We start from the raw sequence: 23,900 nt of genomic DNA on the forward strand, positions 1-23,900 counted from the left end.
TAGGCTATTAGCTGGTGCACGGATACGCACTCTTCTCTCTAGCATAACACTCGGTCTCTCCAATTACATATTGGCGTGTTCCTTGTATCCCTTGGTGTGCTTGCTAATATCACACAAGATCATGAGCTAGAGTATCGTCTTCGTCTCGTCTTCCGTCGAGAGTCGCATCTTTGATCTCTCTTTCGTTCTCGACCTCGTCATCGTGATACTTTTTCGTATCTGTCGGATGCTCGATGACTTGTAGCTTATAGTCATCTCCATCTCTCTCGGTTCTTCTTGCGCTTCCTCTCTCTCTTCCTTCTTCTCTCTCTCTCTCGTCTCGTCTCTGTTCATCTCAGACACAGGGCATTGCGGAAAGCCTCTCATAACTGGTAAACACAAGAGGAGAGGTGTCAAACACAGGATGGGAAGCCAATAACTGGTAAACACAAGAAAGAGAGGTGTCAAGACAGGATGGGAAGCCATAACTGGTAAACACAAGAGGAGAGGTGTCAAGACACAGGATGGGAAGCCTAATTGGTAAACACAAAGAGAGGTGTCAATACACAGGATGGGAAGCCATAACTGGTAAACACAGAGAGGTGTCAAGACACAGGATGGGAAGCCCTAACTGGTAAACACAAGAGAGAGGTGTCAATACACAGATGGGAAGCCATAACTGGTAAACACAAGAGAGGTGTCAAGACACAGGATGGGAAGCCATAACTGGTAAACACAAGAGAGGTGTCAAGACACAGGATGGGAAGCCATAACTGGTAAACACAAGAGAGGTGTCAAGACACAGGATGGGAAGCCATAACTGGTAAACACAAGAGAAGCCAGAGTGGTGACAGATAGACACAGGATGGGAAGCCATAATGGTAAACACAAGAGAGGTGTCATCAAGACACAGGATGGGAAGCATAACTGGTAAACACAAGAGAGTGTCAAGACACAGGATGGGAAGCCATAACTGGTAAACACAAGAGAGGTGTCAAGACACAGGATGGGAAGCCATAACTGGTAAACACAAGAGAGGTGTCAAGACACAGGATGGGAACATAACTGGTAAACACAAGAGAGGTGTCAAGACACAGGATGGGAAGCCATAACTGGTAAACACAAGAGAGGTGTCAAGACACAGGATGGGAAGCCATAACTGGTAAACACAAGAGGAGAGGTGTCAAACACAGGATGGGAAGCCATAACTGGTAAACACACAGAGAGGTGTCAATACACAGGATGGGAAGCCATAACTGGTAAACACAAGAGAGGTGTCATCAAGAACAGATGGGAAGCCATAACTGGTAAACACAAGAGGAGAGGTGTCAAGACACAGGTGGGAAGCCATAACTGGTAAACACAAGAGAGGTGTCAAGACACAGGATGGGAAGCCATAACTGGTAAACACAAGAGAGGTGTCAAGACACAGGATGGGAAGCCATAACTGGTAAACACAAGAGAGGTGTCAAGACACAGGATGGGAAGCCATAAACTGGTAAACACAAGAGAGGTGTCAAGACACAGGATGGGAAGCCATAACTGGTAAACACAAGAGAGGTGTCAAGACACAGGATGGGAAGCCATAACTGGTAAACACAAGAGGGGTGTCAAGACACAGGATGGGAAGCCAAACTGGTAAACACAAGAGGAGAGGTGTCAAGACACAGGATGGGAAGCCATAACTGGTAAACACAAAGAGAGGTGTCAAACACAGGATGGGAAGCCATAACTGGTAAACACAAGAGAGAGGTGTCAAGACACAGGATGGGAAGCCATAACTGGTAACACAGAGAGAGGTGTCAAACACAGGATGGGAAGCCATAACTGGTAAACACACAAGAGAGGTGTCAAGACACAGGATGGGAAGCCATAACTGGTAACACAAGAGAGGTGTCAAGACACAGGATGGGAAGCCATAACTGGTAAACACAAGAAGGTGTCAAGACACAGGATGGGAAGCATAACTGGTAAACACAAGAGAGGTGTCAAGACACAGGATGGGAAGCATAACTGGTAAACAAAGAGAGGTGTCAAGACACAGGATGGGAAGCCATAAACTGGTAAACACAAGAGAGGGTGTCAGACACAGGAGTGGAAGCCATAACTGGTAAACACAAGAGAGAGAGGTGTCAAACACAGGATGGGAAGCCATAACTGGTAACACAAGAGAGGGGTCAAGACACAGGATGGGAAGCCATAACTGGTAAACACAAGAGAGGTGTCAAGACACAGGATGGGAAGCCATAACTGGTAAACACAAGAGAGGTGTCAGACACAGGATGGGAAGCATAACTGGTAAACACAGAGAGGTGTCAAGACACAGGATGGGAAGCCATAACTGGGTAAACACAAGAGGAGGTGTCAAGACACAGGATGGGAAGCCATAACTGGTAAACACAAAGAGAGGTGTCAAGACACAGGATGGGAGAAGCATAACTGGAAACACAAAGAGAGGTGTCAAGACACAGGATGGGAAGCCATAACTGGTAAACACAAAGGAGAGGTGTCAAGACACAGGAGGGAAGCCATAACTGGTAAACACAAGAGAGGTGTCAAGCACAGGATGGGAAGCCATAACTGGTAAACACAAGAGAGGTGTCAAGACACAGGATGGGAAGCCATAACTGGTAAACACAAGAGAGGTGTCAAGACACAGGATGGGAAGCCATAACTGGTAAACACAAGAGAGGTGTCAAGACACAGGATGGGAAGCCATAACTGGAAACACAAGAGAGGTGTCAAGACACAGGATGGAAGCCATAACTGGTAAACACAAGGAGAGGTGTCAAACACAGGATGGGAAGCCATAACTGGTAAACACAAAGGAGAGGTGTCAAGACAAGGGTGGGAAGCCATAACTGGTAAACACAAGAGAGGTGTCAAGACACAGGATGGGAAGCCATAACTGGTAAACACAAGAGAGGTGTCAAGACACAGGATTGGAAGCCTAACTGGTAAACACAAGAGAGGTGTCAAGACACAGGATGGGAAGCCATAACTGGTAAACACAAGAGAGGTGTCAAGACACAGGGATGGGAAGCCATAACTGGTAAACACAAGAGAGGTGTCAAGACACAGGATGGGAAGCCAAACTGGTAAACACAAGAGAGGTGTCAAGAACAGGATGGGAAGCCAAACTGGTAAACACAGAGAGAGGTGTCAAGACACAGGATGGGAAGCCATAACTGGTAAACACAAGAGAGGTGTCAAGACACAGGATGGGAAGCCATAACTGGTAAACACAAGAGAGGTGTCAAGACACAGGATGGGAAGCCATAACTGGTAAACACAAGAGAGGTGTCAAGACACAGGATGGGAAGCCATAACTGGTAAACACAAAGAGAGGTGTCAACACAAGGATGGGAAGCCATAATGGAAACACAGAGGAGAGGTGTCAAGACACAGGATGGGAAGCCATAACTGGTAAACACAAGAGAGAGGTGTCAAGACACAGGATGGGAAGCCATAACTGGTAAACACAAGAGAGAGGTGTCAAACACAGGATGGGAAGCCATAACTGGTAACACAAAAAGAGAGGTGTCAAGACACAGGATGGGAAGCCATAACTGGTAAACACAAGAGGAGAGGTGTCAAGACACAGGATGGGAAGCCAAACTGGTAAACACAAGAGAGGTGTCAAACACAGGATGGGAAGCCATAACTGGTATAAACACAGGAGAGGTGTCAAGACACAGGTGGGAAGCCATAACTGGTAAACACAAGAGAGGTGTCAAACACAGATGGGAAGCCATAACTGGTAACACAAGAGAGGTGTCAAGACACAGGATGGAAGCCATAACTGGTAAACACAAGAGAGGTGTCAAGACACAGGATGGGAAGCCATAACTGGTAAACAAGAGAGGTGTCAAGACACAGGATGGGAAGCCATACTGGTAAACACAGAGAGGTGTCAAGACACAGGATGGGAAGCCATAAATGGTAAACACAAGAGAGGTGTCAAGACACAGGATGGGAAGCCATAAACTGGTAAACACAAGAGAGGTGTCAAGACACAGGATGGGAAGCCATAACTGTTAAACAACAAGAGAGGTGTTAAGACACAGATGGGAAGCCATAAATGGTAAACACAAGAGAGGTGTCTAAGACACAGGATGGGAAGCCATAATGGTAAACACAAGAGAGGTGTCAAGACACAGGATGGGAAGCCATAACTGGTAAACACAAGAGGAGAGTGTCAAACACAGGATGGGAAGCCATAACTGGAAACACAAGAGAGGTGTCAAGACACAGGATGGGGAAAGCCATAACTGGTACTGTGTCTTGACACCTCTCTTGTGTTTACCAGTTATGGCTTCCCATCCTGTGTCTTGACACCTCTCTTGTGTTTACCAGTTATGGCTTCCCACCCTGTGTCTTGACACCTCTCCTCTTGTGTTTACCAGTTATGGCTTCCCATCCTGTGTCTTGACACCTCTCTTGTGTTTACCAGTTATGGCTTCCCATCCTGTGTCTTGACACCTCTCTTGTGTTTACCATTATGGCTTCCCATCCTGTGTCTTGACACCTCTCTTGTGTTTACCAGTTATGGCTTCCCATCCTGTGTCTTGACACCTCTCTTGTGTTTACCAGTTATGGCTTCCCACCCTGTGTCTTGACACCTCTCCTCTTGTGTTTACCAGTTATGGCTTCCCATCCTGTGTATTGACACCTCTCCTCTTGTGTTTACCAGTTATGGCTTCCCATCCTGTGTCTTGACACCTCTCTTGTGTTTACCAGTTATGGCTTCCCATCCTGTGTCTTGACACCTCTCTTGTGTTTACCAGTTATGGCTTCCCATCCTGTGTCTTGACACCTCTCTTGTGTTTACCAGTTATGGACGTGCAGGCGTTTGAGAGGTTGCTGGGCCCCTGCATGGACATCATGAAGAGAAACATTGCAAATTACGAAGAGCAGCTGGTTACTCTGTTTGAATGTAGCACCACTGACATTGAGGAGATTAACCCATGAAAAGCAGAAGGGTAAAAAGACAGTGAGATGCACGATGACGATGTGATAAATTGGTTGGTGGGAAGTGGAAAAAGTATTGTCACTTCATGTGTAACTTTTCCATATCTACCTTTTGTAAAGTATTGTTTTCTTTCAGAAACAGGAAGCACAGTACGTTAGATAGGTAGTAAGAAACATACAGGATCGATTCCAGATAACATACAATGGTTTTTGAAGGATCGTTTACATGGGAGTAATATTTTTATTGAAGCAAAAATATCTGTGTTATTCCAAAACGTAAATGTTCATAAGTTCTGTCCTCACAACTTTCCTTTTTGGATTTTTTTTTAAATCTTTTTTTAAAATCTTTTTTTTTTTTTTTTACAAATGTACATTTTATTATATTTATCAAAGACATTTTAAGTCACTTGTTTGTATATTATTGATCACTATTATGTTATGTAAAATACATATTGGCCTTTTCAGATTCTCTGATAATGTCATGTTTCTTCAAAAATCTTGTGCCAAAGGTCATTACATCCTTACTAGATTATGAGTGTGCAAACAAATCACGATCATCCATACCTTGCACATTAAAGTGTTCATAATTTGATATTTTCATGTTGACATAATTTTCAGTACAGATGTTGGTTCATACTGTACATTGTAGGCTAGGGGATACCCAGGGGAACTATGTCCTTTCTGGCTTCAACAACAATGTTAAACAGTTGTACCAACAAATAGTGCCATAAAATTCAAGGGATGAATTGAACAATGTGATTTTCTATCGTTGCACTCTGGTATGGCCGACGTGGTGTTTACAGAGTTAAGAATCTTATTACTGACATACAGGACCAGTCAAAAGGTTGAACACACCGACTCATTCCAGGGTTTTTCTTTCTTTTTGACTATTTTCTACATAAACATTTTCTACATAGAAAATAGTAAAAAATAAAGAGAACCTGGAATGAGTAGATATCTTCAAACATTTTACTTTTATTTTACAACAGACTTTATTATAGTTTGTGACTTTTTATTTTCTATATCAGATGTATTTTTTTTGTCTTCTAAAACATGTGATTTAAAGTCCCTGAACATGTCTTTTGTGTACTGTAATACATTCTCTGCTGTGTGGATTTGACCGTAAAAAAACAAAAAAAAATCACCATAAAATGACACCCAAATATAACTGCCTGTAGCTCAGGACCTGAAGCAAGGATATGCATATTCTTGATACCATTTGGAAATGTGGTAAATGTGGTAAAAGATAATACAAAGAAAAAACCTTGCTTTTTTTGGTATTTTTTTTGGTACCATTATCTTCGAAATGCAAGAGAAAGGCCATAATGTATTATTCCAACCCAGGTGCAATTTAGATTTTGGCCACTAGATGGCAGCAGTGTATGTGCAACGTTTTAGACTGATCCAATGAACCATTGCATTTCTGTTCAAAATGTTGTATCAAGACTGCCCAAATGTGCCTAATTGGTTTATAACTTTTCAAGTTCATAACTGTGCACTCTCATCAAACAATAGCATAGTATTCTTTCACTGTAATAGCTACTGTACATTGGACAGTGCAGTTAGATTAACAAGCATTTAAGCTTTCTGCATATATCAGATATGTCTATGTCCTGGGAAATGTTCTTGTTACTTACAACCTCATGCTAATCGCATTAGCCTACGTTAGCTCAACCGTCCCGCGGGGGACCCACCCATCCTGTAGAGGTTTTAAGAAGTTATTAAAAAAGATGGCTGATAGTTTTGAATACAGTTGGCTGACCAAGTATTACACCTTCAAGCTCTTGATTCCTCAGTACTATAGCATTAGACATTAACCACTATAATAATGGTATTTGACCACTTTATTGTCTTTCTTCACGTTCTTGATTCCTCAGTACTGCAGCATTAGACACTAACCACTGTAATAATTGTATTTGACCACATTATTGTCTTCTTGAGCTAGTTTACACTACATAGTTTGCACAAAAGTATGTGGACAACCCTTCAGATTAGTGGATTCGGCTATTTCAGCCACACCCGTTGCTGACAGGTGTATAACATCAAGGACACAGCCATGCAATCTCCATAGACGAACATTGGCAGTAGAATGACCCGTACTGAAGACCTCAGTGACTTTCAACGTGGCACCGTCATAGGATGCCCCCTATCCAACAAGTCATTTTGTCATATTTCTGCCCTGCTAGAGCTGCCCTGGTCAACTATAAGTGCTGTTATTGTGAAGTGGAAACGTCTAGGAGCAACAAGGGCTCAGCCGCGAAGTGGTAGGTCATACAAACTCACAGAACGGGACCGCCGAGTGCTGAAGCTCGTAGCATGTAAAAATCGTCTGTCCTCGGTTGCAACACTCACTACCATGTTCCAAATTGCCTCTGGAAGCAACGGAACCACAATAACTATTCGTCACAATGCGCAATGCTGGAGTGGTGTAAAGCTCACCGCCATTGGATTCTGGAGCAGTGGAAACTCGTTCTCTGGAGTGATGAATCACGCTTCACCATCTGGCAATCTGACAGACTAATCTGGGTTTGGCGGATGCCAGGAGAACGCTACCTGCCCCAATGCATAGTGCCACCGTTAAAGTTTGGTGGAGGAGGAATAATGGTCTGGGGCTGTTTTTCATGGTTAGGGCTAGACCCCTTAGTTCCAGTGAAGGGAAATCTTAACGTTACAGCATACAATAACATTCTAGACGATTCTGTACTTCCAACTTTGTGGCAACAGTTTGGGGAAGGCCCTTTCCTGTTTCAGCATGACAATACCCCCGTGCACAAAGCGAGGTCCGCACAGAAATGGTTTGTCAAGATCGGTGTGGAAGAACTTGGCTGGTCTGCACAGAGCACTGACCTCAACTCCATCGAACACCTTTGGGATTAATTGGAACGCCAACTGCGAGCCAGGCCTAATCGCCCAATATCAGTGCCCGACCTCATTAATGCTCTTGTGGCTGAATGGAAGCTAGTCCCCACAGCATAGTCCCCATAGCAATGTTCCAACATCTAGTGGAAAGCCTTCCCAGAAGAGTGGAGGCTGTTATAGCACCAAAGGGGGTACCAAGTCCATATTAATGCCCATGATTTTGGAATGAGATGTTCGACAAGCAGGTGTCCACATACTTTTTGCCATGTAGTCTATTTCCATGTGTTTCTCATCTTAAATGTAAATTTTTAAGTATTAAATTCAACTGTTCTCATGTGCCAGTGAAACATAATAATATGAAGTTTTAGCAATGACGTCAAAGGATATTGATAATGTGTGTCCCAAATGTCATCCTATTTCCTACTATGGGCCCTGATCAAAGGTAGTGCACTATATAGGGAATCGGGTGCCATTCAGGACACAGGCATTATTATATGTATTGCTGTCTACCTCTACATGATAAATTACAAACAACCTGTACCTTTAAGAAGTAGTTCACAATGGACCCCTGCTCTCTCAATAGCAACCCTTCTATCTCTCTCTCAATAGCAACTTCGCTCCCTCTCTCTCTCAATAGCAACCGTTCTATCTCTCTCTCAATAGCAACTTCTCTCCCTCTCTCTCTCAATAGCAACCCTTCTATCTCTCTCTCAATACCAACCTCTCTTTTTCTCTCTCAATAGCAACTTCTCTCTCTCAATAGCAACCTCTCTCTCTTTCTCTCTCGCTCAATACCAACCTCTCCCCCCCTCTCTCTCTCTCTCTCTCTCTCAATACCAACCTCTCCCCCCTCTCTCTCAATACCAACCTCTCCCCCCTCTCTCTCTCTCTCTCTCTCTCTCTCTCTCTCTCTCTCTCTCTCAATAACAACCTCTCCCCCCTCTCTCTCTCTCTCTCTCAATACCAACCTCTCCCCCCTCTCTCTCAATACCAACCTCTCCCCCTCTCTCTCTCTCTCAATACCAACCTCTCCCCCCCCCTCTCTCTCTCAATACCAACCTCTCCCCCCTCTCTCTCTCTCAATACCAACCTCTCCCCCATCTCTCTCTCTCTCTCTCAATACCAACCTCTCCCCTCTCTCTTTCTCTCTCTCAATACCAACCTCCCCCCCCCCCCTCTCTCTCTCTCTCTCTCTCTCAATAGCAACCTCTCTCTCTCTCTCAATACCAACCTCTCCCCCCCTCTCTCTCTCAATACCAACCTCTCCCCCCCCCCCTCTCTCTCTCTCTCTCAATACCAACCTCCCCCCCCCCCTCTCTCTCTCTCTCTCTCAATACCAACCTCTCTCTCTCTCTCAATACCAACCTCTCCCCCCTCTGTCTCTTTCTCAATAGCCCCTCCAGTGGTTGAATTTTCCATTGTTTACTTTCCATTGTGTTTTTGGTTCCCTTAGTCTGTGAACAAAATGGCTTATACAGGAGGTATTATACAATTAGTTTTTTTTGGCAGTGCGGTTTTGTGAATAAGGTTCACAACAGACTGGAACTGTGGATATATCTGAGGAGGAAATCCAGTATTATTGGCTGTTGTTGGTTATATCTCACTTTTCATTACAATAAAGAACAGTTTTGTATTAAGAAGCTGCTATGTTTATTTTCTTTAGACACTAACTTCACTCAAGGTGAAAATATTGATAATGATAATCTCTATTATTATGCATCTATATGTTGCATCAGAGTGTTGCACCTGCGATGGTGAGCCTAGGTAGGTACAGTGTGTACTGCGGTTGATTGTGATGAATTGTTACATAATGTAAAAATGTTCTAGATTGTAATTACACAATTGTACCACAACCTCAGTCACAGTTGTACAGTATGTCACATTATGTAACTGTAATTAGCTGTACCTGACCATGTAATAATGTCAATATTTATTATTTGGATCTCTCCACTATAACATGGACAAGGCTTTGTCAAATGAACTCAGACAACGTTGACATTACATTGTTATTCGACAAGTATAATATAAGGTATTCATGTGAGTTTCAATAACAAAGGAATATCTCGTCTTCTACTTGTTATGACCAATGAGCTGTTCCTGTGAAATAACGGACGTGCACATTCAGCCAATGGGCGTTTGATCAACAAACCAAACCATGCCCATTTACAGTACCCTCAAGAACTCACCAATCACGATTAGAGATTCGCTTTACTGACGTTATTATCTTCCAATAGATGACCGTGTTTGGAAGTATTCGTTCCCACCCCTTCAGTAATTGCCAGAGAGTTACTTGATGGCGACATGTTTGGTGAGTTAATAGATTTCTTAGAAACAAAAGACTAACTCATCTAGAAAAATAAGCAGTGTAATGTAATTTATTCGGTGCGTGTCGTTTTGTGTAATTTAACGGTTTTCATTCAACCGTTCGATGTCGAATGACAACTTATTCTACACACATTTTTTTCATTGTGACGTTTGTTGTTTTGGTTGTAACATTAGCATGCTAGGCTAGCAGCTTGTTAGCTATTCGTCAAGATAGTGACAAAAACAAACAAACAAAAAGAGCCCACTTCCAAAGTAGAGAGACTAATGTGGAGGAGAAAAAAAAAGGTTTTGGTCCAAAAAAACCTTCCAACTTACATCTTGTATCGTTTTCGCTTCATTCATTTGACAATTTCGAACACTGGGGCGCGAGCGTTGTCGTGTCTGAACTTGTTGACATTCTTTTGTTTACAAGTGAGTTTGTTCCTTTCTAGCTAACGTTAGCTGTCAGGCAGGCAAAGCCCCTCTTGACAATGCTCAAAACAGCAAGAGAGACACCGTTTAGAATGAAAGTCATTGGACAACGATCTGTTTTCACATTTCAAAGTGTCATCTAGCTCGTTTTCCAGGAATCAAAATGTCAATAAATATATTGCGCAATATTTGTGATCGGGCCATTCATTCGCATGCTAGATCTAGTCTCAACGTTACAAATAGGATACAATTTAGGTCTAAACAATAACGTTACAAATTGGCTACGTACCATTTAGCCATTTCTAGCTAAGGTGACGATGTAGCAGAAAGCGTCTTTGTTATTGTCTTCCACACCTTCTATGTGATACAAATGTAACGCTAGCAGTTAGTACATAATTCAAATGACGTAATCGTTAACGTTTCAATTCCATCACAAATCTATTTAAACTATTAATTGCGACTGTTTTTTTTCTTCGAATGATATGTTGTGTAATGTTTGTACGAACGTAACAGTGTTATTGACAATTGTTACGCAGTTATGAATGAATGAGCTCTGTTGCGCATGCGCGAAGTTACCAAAGTTTATAAACGTGCCAAGACTGCATGCCATTGCTGCATGCATATGGGTCACATGACAGTTCTTTATGTAGTCCACACAGACAATAGACTTTATTATTGAAATCATCCCTAATGAAATTATCTTACCTGCAAATTAGATTTAAAAAAATGTATGACCATAATGTTGCAGTAGAAATATATAAACATTTAACCAATGCATTTTCTTTGATTCATCTCCTATAAATATTCAATGCAAATATACACTATATAAGTCTAGCGTTTTAAATAGGCTCCTAATTAAAAAGACAAGTAATATAAGCATATGTTTTCTCCATTTTGTATATTTTACATGCATGCTTGTTTTGGTCAGATTCTGATATTGTAATTTATCATTGTGTCTCCAGTGTTTACAGTCCAGCTAGACATGGTGTAATATGTTGTGGTGAGTTTAGACTGAACGAGTAGAGGAACCACAGATGGATGCTAATAGAATGGAGGACTCATTTGATCATCTGAAGGCTCTGCCCTCCTCACGTGACTGTCCCCCCACTCCCATGGAGTATGGTAAATATATGTTCTTATATAGTAGCCATGTAATATGGGAAAAAAATATATATACATATTTTTTTCTCAAATGTAACAGTTAAGAACAAATTCTTATTTACAATGATGGCCTACCCCCGGCCAAACCAGGATGACACTGGGTCAATTGTGCGCCGCCCTATGGGACTCCCAATCACGGCCGTTGGTGATACAGCCTGGAATCAAACCAAGGTGTCTGTAGTGACACCTCAGGCACTGAGATGTAGACCGCTGTGCCACATATATATATATATATATATATATATATAGACTACCAGCTTATTACATAATAAAGTGTTAGTTACCATTGAAAAATGTACACTGTCACAGAGATATGAAATACATGTATTGTTGTTCTCTGTACTGTAGAACTGATCAACAGTTGTCTCTCCCTACCCACCAGATGACCTGCCAGAGCTGCAGGAGTTGGACGAGAGCCCGTCCTCTCCAGTCCTGTTCCATGTGGGGGCTGGTGTGTCCCGTCAGGAGTGTATAGCTGGTTCCCCTCATACCAACTGGCTGACTGAGCTGGCTATCATCGCTACCAGCCCTCAGAGCCCCCTGCTGCAGGAAGCTGCTCCCATCGAGAGGTCTGTTGTGTATCGGTGTTGACGTCACACACACATGGACGTGCTCATGGCACACCACACACACACACACACACACACACACACACACACACACACACACACACACACACACACACACACACACACACACACACACACATTAAAATACAAAACCAAATTATGAAGAAATGATTGATATGTATTTCTCTGTATTCCTCTCCTCAGGTCATCTCCTCTGCACATCTTTTCCACCAATCGTAGTTTACATTCCTACGCCCGTCCCCCCCTGGCCAGCAGTGCACCCAGCCCCTCTAGAGGTCACCTCAGGGAACGCAGCAGACGTGTCAGGGTATGACCTTTTAACCTTTCACTTCCTGTAGGTCATTGGGTTTACTGTGAACCCTATCACCCTCCCCTCCTGTAGACCTAGTGATTGGCTACTACCCTATCACCCTCCCCTCCTGTAGACCTAGTGATTGGCTACTACCCTATCACCCTCCCCTCCTGTAGACCTAGTGATTGGCTACTACCCTATCACCCTCCCCTCCTGTAGACCTAGTGATTGGCTACTACCCTATCACCCTCCCCTCCTGTAGACCTAGTGATTGGCTACTACCCTATCACCCTCCCCTCCTGTAGACCTAGTGATTGGCTACTACCCTATCACCCTCCCCTCCTGTAGACCTAGTGATTGGCTACTACCCTATCACCCTTCCCTCCTGTAGACCTAGTGATTGGCTACTATGAGGTTATGGATGGGCATCAGGGTTGTGGTGAATTCCATTTCAGTTCAGCACAGCGGTCAATCTGGTTTCACAAGGCTAGTTAGTTCAGGAAGCAAACTGACCTCCCAGTTCCATTTTTTTCTCAATGTACTTGATCTTCATTGAGGATTTTTCAGTTGACTTCATGAACTGACTGAATCTAAATGAAATGTAGCCTAACTCTGCATGGGGTTGTTAAACTCAAAAAGTACAATTCAACTGCTTTATAACATTGCAACAACACGGCTGTTGATAACATGTACAATTCAACTGTTTTGTAATATGTTTCTCTCTGTTTGAGCGTTACCCATTCAGGCCAGCAGTGAGTCAGAGTCTGGTATTTTCTCTATGGCCTCCTTCTCTGATGATGAGGACATGGGCTGGTCACACTCCTGGCCTTCTACAGCCTGGCACTGCTTCCTGAAAGGTATGGACACACAGGCACACACTCATGTACACACAGAAATTATGAGCTTTTCCTACAATTATGGCCTTGAGTACTTTTACCTTTTACTTGTGGAAAAAACCTAGATAACATTGATAACAAGTGCCTGTGTAGTCAGGACTGGATCAGGCAACAGAAAACGGACACAGATCCTGTTAAGCCTGTGTTTACTCTGTTGTCTAAATTAACCTGTTTCTTCAGTGTTAGTTGCTAACCTTATCAGGTCAGTATAGTAGCAGTCTGTTTGTACTTCTTCTCTGTGAGGATGGCTCAATAAAGAGCATCAAAAGTCTCTGTCTCAGTCTGTATCTCTCACTTCCTGTAGGTCCAGCTGTTTCTTTCTGTCTTTTTGTCTCCCCCCCTCGCTCCCCGCTCTCGCTCTCAATTCAATTCAAGGGGCTTTATTGGCATAGGAAACATGTTTACATTGCCACAGCAAGTTGGCAATGTAAACTCTGTCGGACATGGGAAGCTATTCTCACATAAATAAATATGCCACTAACGATCGCTCGTTCTGAGAAAGGTAATGCATTGTATTTACATGAAGCTGGCATCAATAGTTGAGCTTGTGGTGTGAGGCTCTGGTTTGCCCAGTTGAGGTCGCCATTGTCCTTTGTAGATTCTTCCGGGTCGTCGTGGAGTGAGATGTTGTGGTTTTCTGCGTCGGCCAATGTTCTTACTAGATTTGCTACCTTTCCAGCCGCAGTCTGTTAGGCTGTAATCTACGACTCACTTCTTCAAGAGTGATCAGTAGTTCAGAGTTCATACCATTTCACGTGTGGCGCAAGCTCTCATGTTTTCTGGCCTGTAGAGTTGAAATTAGAATTAGCCCTTTTTAAACGTGAGGACAAGTCTTCACGGTATTTTGAACTGAGGTAACTTTTCTTCACGGGGGCTTTTATTCTAGAGTGGAAAAGGGTTTGTAAAATATTTCTGATAGATTTTTGAAAACTATGCCACAATGAAATGAGGTTGATACTCTTCATTGGTTGGGGCCATTGACTGGGCACACGTTACCATAAAACAAAACACTTTTAATTTTAGAAGACTAAATCACATTATCTTTTCAAAAGTATTCTTAAACTTCGTCAAACATTTTATCCAACATTCAGATGCAAGTCTCATAACTGAGGAACCTGTATAAACAGAGTTAGTGTAATGTGACTATTGTCTTTCCTTGAGGTCACAAACATGAAACAAAACAGACCGGGTCGTAGCTGGCTTCTCCACTGACCGTTTCCACGTTCTCTAAATTTGGAACAATGTTTAATCCTCCAATTTGGAGAGGTAGGAGTATTTGGTGGGAGTGTTCCTTTGTTCTACTGTGACCCTCTCTTTTCCGTACTGCATGGTCAGGGAGACAAGAGTCTTTGCAAGGAATTTATGACCTGGTTGTGAAGTCATAAAACTGCCCCCCCCGGCTGTTCGGAGGTTCACATGTTTACATGTTTGCTAGCCGATTCACTGAAAGGGCTAGCGTAGTGAGAAAGTGAAGTAGATAATAAACAAAAGTTAAATAAACAATACAAATTAACAGTAAACATCACACTCACAACGTTCCTAAAGAATAAAGTCTCTGTCTCTTTCTCGCTCGGTCGCTCTGTCTCTATATCTCTCTGTGTCTTGCTCTCTTTCTCTGTCTCTCTGTGTCTCTCTTTCTTTCTCTCTGTCTCGCTCTTTCTCTGTCTCGCTCTCTCTCTGTCTCTCTTTCTCTCTCTCTCTGTCTCTCTTTCTCTCTCTCTCTCTCTCTCTCTCTCTCTCTCGCTCTCTCTGTCTTGCTCTCTCTCTGTCTCTCTCTGTCTCTCTGTCTCTCTCTGTCTCTCTCTCTCTCGGTCTCGCTCTCTCTCTGTCTCGCTCTCTCTTTCTCTCTCTCTCTGTCTCTCTTTCTCTCTCTCTGTCTCTCTGTCTCTCTCTCTGTCTCGCTCTCTCTGTCTCGCTCTCTCTGTCTCTCTGTGTCTCGCTCTCTCTGTCTCTCTGTGTCTCGCTCTCTCTGTGTCTCGCTCTCTCTCTGTCTCTCTTTCTCTCTCTCTCTCTCTGTCTCTCTTTCTCTGTCTCTGTCTCTCTCTCTCTCTCTGTCTCGCTCTCTCTGTCTCTCTGTCTCTCTGTCTCGCTCTCTCTCTCTGTCTCGCTCTCTCTGTCTCTCTCTCTCTCTTTCTCTCTCTCTCTGTCTCTCTTTCTCTCTCTCTCTCTGTCTCTGTCTCTCTCTCTGTCTCGCTCTCTCTCTCTCTCTCTCACTCTGCCAGTTGTAACTGAATGTTTTACTGATTCTTATCTTCCTATCCAGGCACCCGCCTTCGGTTCCACAGGGGCCTTAACAAGGAGTGGCAGGAGGCTGAAGACCTCGGGGACTCCGATGACGAGTCAGATGATGAGAGAATGACGCCGTTCACCTCCCTCAAGGTAGATAAACGTCCAGCTACTCCCTCACTGTTTTTCCCTCTCTGTTTGATGCATTATGAACACACCCTGCTAATCGTCAGATCTGATATGATTGACTGAGCTTCCTCTGTGACAACTCTCTCTCTGGTTGTTGATTGGTTTACAGAGCTATGGTTCTGAAGGTCTGAAGTTAGTAGCCCACGAGGACAATGTGTCCTACGGCCAGGCCGTCCTCAAACTCACCTTTGACCCCGGCTCGCCAGAAGAAGGCCTGTTAACGGCAGAGTGCAGATTTGATCACCCCTTCTTTGTGAAAAACAAAGGTAAACAAAATGTCTTTCCAGTGTCAACAAAATAACTGAATGTTTTTTAAGGGAATGTGGTGTACTGGAACTGCATGCAGGCACTATTGGTCTGAAGTCCAAAAGTTCTGTCATAAGAGATTGATTAAGGAAATGTTCAGTTCTTGCCGGATTTTTCATGGAAGCGGATAGGCCTATTGGTAGAATAATCTTTTAAACTGCATGACATGCCTTATAGAACAGCCCAGATTCACATCTTGGACAGGTTCACATCTTGGACAGGTTCACATCTTGGACAGGTTCACATCTTGGACAGGTTCACATCTTGGTCTATGTATTTCTATGTATGTTAACATCTTCATTCTTCTTCTTGTCCCATGCTGCACCACTGTCAGGCTGGGACAGGAAGAGATATGAAGATGTTAACTAGTAGGGGATCCTAGGAAGAAGTATTCCCTGCTAGTTAACTTCTTCATATCTCTTCCTGTCCCAGGTCGGTCCTCGTTCTACCCCAGCCTGACGGTGGTGCAGCATGGTATTCCCTGCTAGTTAACATCTTCATATCTCTTCCTGTCCCAGGTCGGTCCTCGTTCTACCCCAGCCTGACGGTGGTGCAGCATGGTATTCCCTGCTAGTTAACATCTTCATATCTCTTCCTGTCCCAGGTCGGTCCTCATTCTACCCCAGCCTGACGGTGGTGCAGCATGGTATTCCCTGCTAGTTAACTTCTTCATATCTCTTCCTGTCCCAGGTCGGTCCTCGTTCTACCCCAGCCTGACGGTGGTGCAGCATGGTATTCCCTGCTAGTTAACATCTTCATATCTCTTCCTGTCCCAGGTCGGTCCTCGTTCTACCCCAGCCTGACGGTGGTGCAGTATGGTATTCCCTGCTAGTTAACATCTTCATATCTCTTCCTGTCCCAGGTCGGTCCTCATTCTACCCCAGCCTGACGGTGGTACAGCATGGTATTCCCTGCTAGTTAACATCTTCATATCTCTTCCTGTCCCAGGTCGGTCCTCGTTCTACCCCAGCCTGACGGTGGTGCAGCATGGTATCCCCTGCTAGTTAACATCTTCATATCTCTTCCTGTCCCAGGTCGGTCCTCGTTCTACCCCAGCCTGACGGTGGTGCAGCATGGTATTCCCTGCTAGTTAACATCTTCATATCTCTTCCTGTCCCAGGTCGGTCCTCGTTCTACCCCAGCCTGACGGTGGTGCAGCATGGTATTCCCTGCTAGTTAACATCTTCATATCTCTTCCTGTCCCAGGTTGGTCCTCATTCTACCCCAGCCTGACGGTGGTGCAGCATGGTATTCCCTGCTAGTTAACATCTTCATATCTCTTCCTGTCCCAGGTTGGTCCTCGTTCTACCCCAGCCTGACGGTGGTACAGCATGGTATCCCCTGCTATGAGATTCAGGTTGGGGACCTGTGTCTTCCCCCGGGACACAGGGACACCATCAACTGTGATGACTCTGATGTCTTGGACACCTTCAGGAGGTACATAATAATATATCACTGTTGAACATCTGCTATATGTTCCCAAGTGCTTTTAGTATATTCAGAAAATGTCAAGCTACAGTCTGACTCTGTAGATAAGATGAATGGTGTAATGATTTTAAATGTATTCATCTCCTCTCTCTCTCTCTCCTCTCTCTCTCTCTCTCTCTCTCTCTCTCTCTCTCTCTCTTTCTCTCTTCTCTCTTCTCTCTCTCTCAATTCAATTTAAGGGCTTTATTGGCATGATAAACATACATTAACATTGCCAAAGCAAGTGAAGTAGATAATAAACAATAAAAGTTAAATAAACAATAAAAATGAACAGTCAAAATTACACTCACAAAAGTTCCATAATATGTCTATATACAGTGTTGTAATGATGTGCAAATAGTTAAAGTACAAAAGGGAAAATAAATAAACATAAATATGGGTTGTATTTACAATGGTGTTTGTGGCAACAGGTCACAAATCTTGCTGCTGTGATGGCACCCTGTGGTATTTCAACCAGTAGATATGGGAGTTTATCAAGATCTGTGTAATCTGGGGGAAATATGTGTCTCTAATATGGTCACACATTTGGCAGGAGGTTAGGAAGTGCAGCTCAGTTTCCACCTCTTTTTGTGGGCAGTGTGCACATAGCCTGTCTTCTATTGAGAGCCAGGTCTGCCTGTCTGCCTATGGCGGCCTTTCTCAATAGCAAGGCTATGCTCACTGAGTCTGTACATAGTCAAAGCTTTCCTTATGTTCGGGTCAGTCACGGTGGTCAGGTATTCTGCCACTGTGTACTCTCTGTTTGGGGCCAAATAGCATTCTAGTTTGCTTTTTTTGTTGTTAATTCTTTCCAATATGTCAAGTAATTATCTCTTTGTTTTCTCGTGATTTGGTCGGGTCTAATTGTGTTGCTGTCCTGGGGCTCTGTGGGGTCTCTCTCTCTCTCTCTCTGTCTCTGTCTCTCTCTCTGTCTCTCTGTGTCTCTCTCCTCTCTCCTCTTTCTCTCTCTCCCCAGTTATGATTTCACTCCTCTGGACTCGTCAGCTGTGTATGTTCTGAGCAGCATGGCCAGACAGCGTAGGACCTCCCAGTCCAGTAGTGGCGCTGTCTCCCCCGACCCAGAGAAACTCTCCGTCTCCCCCCAATCCTCCTCTGCCAGCAAATCAAACAGGAGCAATACCTCAGGGACGGCCCCCGGCGGGGCCACACCCACCAAATGCAAACGGCCAATGAACGCCTTCATGCTCTTCGCTAAGAAGTACAGGATGGAGTACACACAGATGTACCCTGGGAAGGATAACAGGTGAGTAGGAGGACCAAACGTGTGTGCTTGTGCGTGCTTGTGTGCAGAAAATGACTTTCTGCCCAGAGTAAATTCTAGATAGGTTTAGAATGTCTCCTGCCATTAAATGACTCTATTATTGTGGCCCCCTCCATAAAACCTTCCCATATGACGTCAGGCACTATTATGGGACTGGAACTAGGATCGGGGAAGCATCAGGGTGTGTGTTTGTCAGTAATACTGTCTGTACTGTTCTGATACGCTGTTTAGAAAATGGAAGGAGTTCTATGTTAGGAATGTCTCTTGAGTAGACCACGAGAGTCACAGGCAGGATTACATCACCGGTAACTAAAGGCTTGTCTGCCTCACGATTGTTCTTACATGTTAGACCTTAAGAGTGTGTTGTCTCTTAGAGAATACACAAACTGTCAGTTTTCAGTATTGATAGTTCCACACGCATGAATTATGAATGAATGATGGTATAAATGACATTGCTGAGAAGTATGTCCTTGTATTCCTATACAGAGCCATCAGCGTGATCCTGGGTGAGAAGTGGAAGAAGATGAAGAACGAGGAGAGGAGGATGTACACCGTGGAGGCCAAGGCTCTGGCCGACGAGCAGAAGAGACTCAACCCTGACTGTTGGAAACGCAAGAGAACCAACTCAGTAAGGAAGGACTCTTATGCATGACACTGTTATAGCGATATATATACAGTACATTTTGATCCATCCTTATTTGTTAATGCCCAAATCCTCTCTGGATACAATACTTGATGAGATTAGTATTTTGAAATACTACACACTTCTTGTTTTTCTGTAGCTCAATGTGATGCCATGTACAAACTCATCTAGGAGTAGTTGGTGAGACAGCTGTGCCAAAAAATCCAACTACTGACAAACAGTGACAACCGCTGTAAGGTCTTCACCGTTTAACCTTTAACCTCTCTCTCCTTCTCTCCTCAGGGGTCCCAGCAACCCTAGATGACCTATGACCTCCAGACATGTGTTTGGCGTGGAGAGGTCAGAGGTGAACTGACCGACCAATCTGGCAAAGCCACTATCTCTCTAGCCTGGTCCCAGATCAGTTTTTGTTGTTGCTGTATATCCAGCTCCTATGGTCATTGGACCATAAGAAGGCACAAAACAGATCTGGAACCAGGCTATTTACTATCTTTCTTTCTGCTTACCTGTCAAATCAATGAGACACTTAACTGTGATGTGGAATACACTTGCTTTTATAACCATATAGACAGGACTACACACATTTTAAGACAAAACGACAACTATGAACTATATATTAAAAAGCATCTAATCTAGTGTAACTAACAGTGCTTATATTTTGTTATATTTTAAATAACATACAGATATGCCTTATTATTCCTTTATAACTAAGGCTCAGTTATATATTTGTTCAGGTAATTTCATATTTCGATGCTTGAAACCTTGAGATCGGGGTCGGCAAAATTCTGGTAACCTTTTTAAAAAATTAAAAAAAGATTCCCTGTATTTCCAGAATTCCTGGTTGGAAGATTTCCAGAATATGCATGAAATCCAACATACTCCAACCAGAATTCCTGGAAAACCTGGGAATTTTGCGAGTTACTGGAATTACTGAACCCGACTTGAGACCCAGTGGTGCTAAGCTCGGTGAAGGAACAAGTAGCAGTGATACAAAGTGTATATTTTTTTTGTAAAAAGAAAGAAAGGGAATTTAAAAATGCATTTTCTCCTCTTCTCAGCTTGTTGTTCATATTGATTACAGCTCCATATATTGCACAGATTGAAAAAGCCTTTCATACATTGTATCATATTAGCTGTGAGCTTGAAGGGCAATATAAAGTTTGTTATACATATTGCCCATCTGTGGCCTGATTTTCCCTGAAACACGGAGAGGGACATTTTAATTTTTTGTTTTGAAACGTTTTTGCGTTCTGGGTCCTAATGAACATGACCACAGATACCCTGTTGTCTGATTCATGCTGTAGGGCTGACCCGAACCGTTCTGGCTTGGATATTTTATTTTCACATTGTCCTTTTCTAGCATGGTTCAGTAGAGGATGTGTAACCAGGCCGTCTCAGTATGGATCGGCTCGGCCCTGTAGTAGGAATCAGCCATTTGTTTGCCAAGCCACCTGGCCGTGTGCCGATGATGACTTATATTTGGGCACATGGAGGTTTTGCACACTCATCCGAACGGCACTTCAGGGCCAAGCGTTCACTGTAAGTGTTTTCATTTCTTTTTGCACTTTATATACATATGTAGTCTTATACAGTACAACCATTTAAATGTATGCTAGTGGAAGCTATGTGTATATGGATTTAATGACACGGTAGGTATATCTTGATGACATCTATCGGTTTTCACTTTGACACAACCATGGCCAAACTATACAGGTCTAGCCTGAGTGCCAGTCGGTTTGTGCTCTGTGACATGACAGTGAGTGAGTTGGCAATAGAGTACAAACAGACTGGGACCCAGGCTAGTACAAGTCATGTGATGTTCTGCTTGCAGGTTGCCATGGCGTTGAGTTTATACAGGTTTGTTGTTGATAATGTACAGGTCCACGCCCCACCAAACTGTTGCACAAAATATCATTGTATTGTTATATCATTAATAAAAGTTTAAACTTGCAATCTTATTGATGTTTTTTACCTTTTGGTTTGTGCACGTGTCTTTAGGGTTTAGGAGGTAGGCTTTAGGAGGTAGGCTTTAGGAGGTATCCTTTAGGAGGTAGGCTTTAGGAGGTAGGCTTTAGGAGGTAGGCTTTAGGAGGTAGGCTTTAGGAGGTAGGCTTTAGGAGGTAGGCTTTAGGAGGTAGGCTTTAGGAGGTATCCTTTAGGAGGTATCCTTTAGGAGGTAGGCTTTAGGAGGTAGGCTTTATGAGGTAGGCTTTAGGAGGTAGGCTTTAGGAGGCATCCTTTAGGAGGTAGGCTTTAGGAGGTAGGCTTTATGAGGTAGGCTTTAGGAGGTAGGCTTTAGGAGGTAGGCTTTAGGAGGTGTCCTTTAGGAGGTAGGCTTTAGGAGGTAGGCTTTAGGAGGTAGGCTTTAGGAGGTAGGCTTTAGGAGGTAGACTTTAGGAGGTTGTCTTTAGGAGGTAGGCTTTAGGAGGTAGGCTTTAGGAGGTATCCTTTAGGAGGTAGGCTTTAGGAGGTAGGCTTTAGGAGGTAGGCTTTAGGAGGTGTCCTTTAGGAGGTATCCTTTAGGAGGTGTCCTTTGGGAGGTATCCTTTAGGAGGTAGGCTTTAGGAGGTAGGCTTTAGGAGGTAGGCTTTAGGAGGTAGGCTTTAGAAGGTATCCTTTAGGAGGTAGGCTTTAGGAGGTAGGCATTAGGAGTTATCCTAGGAGGTAGGCTTTAGGAGGTAGGCTTTAGGAGGTAGGCTTTAGGAGGTAGACTTTAGGAGGTATCCTAGGAGGTAGGCTTTAGGAGGTATCCTAGGAGGTATCCTGTGGGAGGTAGAGTTTAGGAGGTAGGCTTTAGGAGGTATCCTTTAGGTATCCCCTAGTGCGATGTGTTACCTTAGAAACGGGTCGACCACCCTAGAATGAGGCAGCTAAACAGAATGGGGCTGCAGGTGGCCCAGCGGTTAAGAGATTTGGCCATTAACCACAAGGTCGCTGGTTTGAATCCCCGAGTTGACTAGTTGAAAAATCTGTGGATGTGCCCTTGAACAAGGCACTTAACCCTAATTTCTCTGGCTAAGAGCATCTGCTAAATGACAAAAATGTGTACTAAAGGTCTGTTTAGGTCCCTTATACTCAGGTCCACAGTGAATCACAGGCTGGAGATAATTATTCCCTTCTCTGTGTTAAAGATGAAACAAGAAATACAAGGAGAAAGTAGTGAAAGAACAGAACAGAGACATGATCAACAATAGGCAGATATGTGTAGCACCTTCTTAATTGAAACAGCTCCACACAGAAGAACTACAGAGGAGAAACTAAGCTAACCCCAATTGAATTGAATTGTGTACTCAGTTTTAAACAGATGTGTAAAAAAATATATATATTTTTAAGGAGATTGCTCGCTGTCCATTCACCATAACCCTTACGATGCTTCTATAGCACATCTGGTGTTACTGTACACTGGATGCCACAGCTCTAGATTCTTTGACCAGATCATACTGAATGAATGTCCTTTACTCAACACATAGGTAGATGACTTGACTAATTCAAATGACTAGTAATGTAACGAACGGCCTGTTAATCCATAAGTACTGTAATTTTCATCCTCACTGCCAGGGGGTGCTCACACATCACTTTTCTTCCATGAATGAACTGGCTCTTTTTATAGTGCCACCACCATCATCATCATCATTACCACCATCATCATTACCACCATCATCATCATCATTACCATCATCATCATCATCAGCATCATTACCACAATCATCTCCACCACCATCATCACCATCATCATCATCATCATCATCATCACCACCATCATCTCCACCACCACCATCATCATCATCATTACCACCATCATCATCATCACCACCATCATCTCCACCACCACCACCATCATTACCACCACCACCACTATCATCACCACCACCATCATTCATCTCCACCACCATCACAACCACCATCATCTCCACCACCACCATCATTCATCTCCACCACCATCACAACCACCATCATCATTCATCTCCACCACCATCACAACCACCATCATCTCCACCACCACCATCATTCATCTCCACCACCATCACAACCACCATCATCTCCACCACCACCATCATTCATCTCCACCATCATCTCCACCACCACCATCATCTCCATCATCACCATCATTACCACCATCACCACTATCATCACCATCACAACCACCATCATCTCCACCACCACCATCATTCATCTCCACCATCATCTCCACCACCACCATCATCACCATCATCTCCATCATCATCTCCACCATCATCATTCATCTCTACCACCATCATTCATCTCCACCACCATCATTCATCCACCACCATCATCTCCACCA

General features: G+C 43.6%; 2 protein-coding genes across 2 annotated transcripts in view; both read left to right on the plus strand.

Moving 5' to 3' along the window:
• LOC120066498 (cAMP-dependent protein kinase type II-beta regulatory subunit-like) overlaps window positions 1-6,029 on the plus strand; it is a 28,248-nt gene extending 22,219 nt beyond the window's left edge. The window contains exon 11 of the mRNA XM_039017912.1: window positions 4,814-6,029. Coding sequence (XP_038873840.1) covers window positions 4,814-4,950 — 137 coding nt within the window. The 3' untranslated portion in view covers window positions 4,951-6,029. The remainder of the gene's footprint in view (window positions 1-4,813) is intronic.
• A 3,993-nt stretch (window positions 6,030-10,022) lies between these two features.
• LOC120066500 (HMG box-containing protein 1-like) lies at window positions 10,023-21,555 on the plus strand. Its single transcript, XM_039017913.1, has 11 exons — window positions 10,023-10,117; window positions 11,508-11,667; window positions 12,089-12,275; window positions 12,480-12,603; window positions 13,334-13,445; window positions 15,748-15,863; window positions 16,009-16,165; window positions 17,498-17,642; window positions 18,649-18,936; window positions 19,441-19,582; window positions 19,880-21,555. The coding sequence occupies exons 2-11, from the start codon at window positions 11,580-11,582 to the stop codon at window positions 19,895-19,897; spliced, it is 1,377 nt and encodes a 458-aa protein (XP_038873841.1). The 5' UTR covers window positions 10,023-10,117; window positions 11,508-11,579; the 3' UTR covers window positions 19,898-21,555.
• The last annotated feature ends 2,345 nt before the right edge of the window (window positions 21,556-23,900 follow it).

The sequence above is a fragment of the Salvelinus namaycush genome, chromosome 21, assembly GCF_016432855.1.
Source record: "Salvelinus namaycush isolate Seneca chromosome 21, SaNama_1.0, whole genome shotgun sequence".
Taxonomy (NCBI): domain Eukaryota; kingdom Metazoa; phylum Chordata; class Actinopteri; order Salmoniformes; family Salmonidae; genus Salvelinus; species Salvelinus namaycush.

Excerpts from the sequence above, each read along its gene's own strand:
- LOC120066500 (XM_039017913.1), top strand. The coding sequence starts at position 11,580 with ATGGATGCTAATAGAATGGAGGACTCATTTGATCATCTGAAGGCTCTG. Across the intron at positions 12,604-13,333 it reads AACGCAGCAGACGTGTCAGG|GCCAGCAGTGAGTCAGAGTC; the intron begins GTATGACCTTTT and ends TTACCCATTCAG. Across the intron at positions 15,864-16,008 it reads CGCCGTTCACCTCCCTCAAG|AGCTATGGTTCTGAAGGTCT; the intron begins GTAGATAAACGT and ends ATTGGTTTACAG.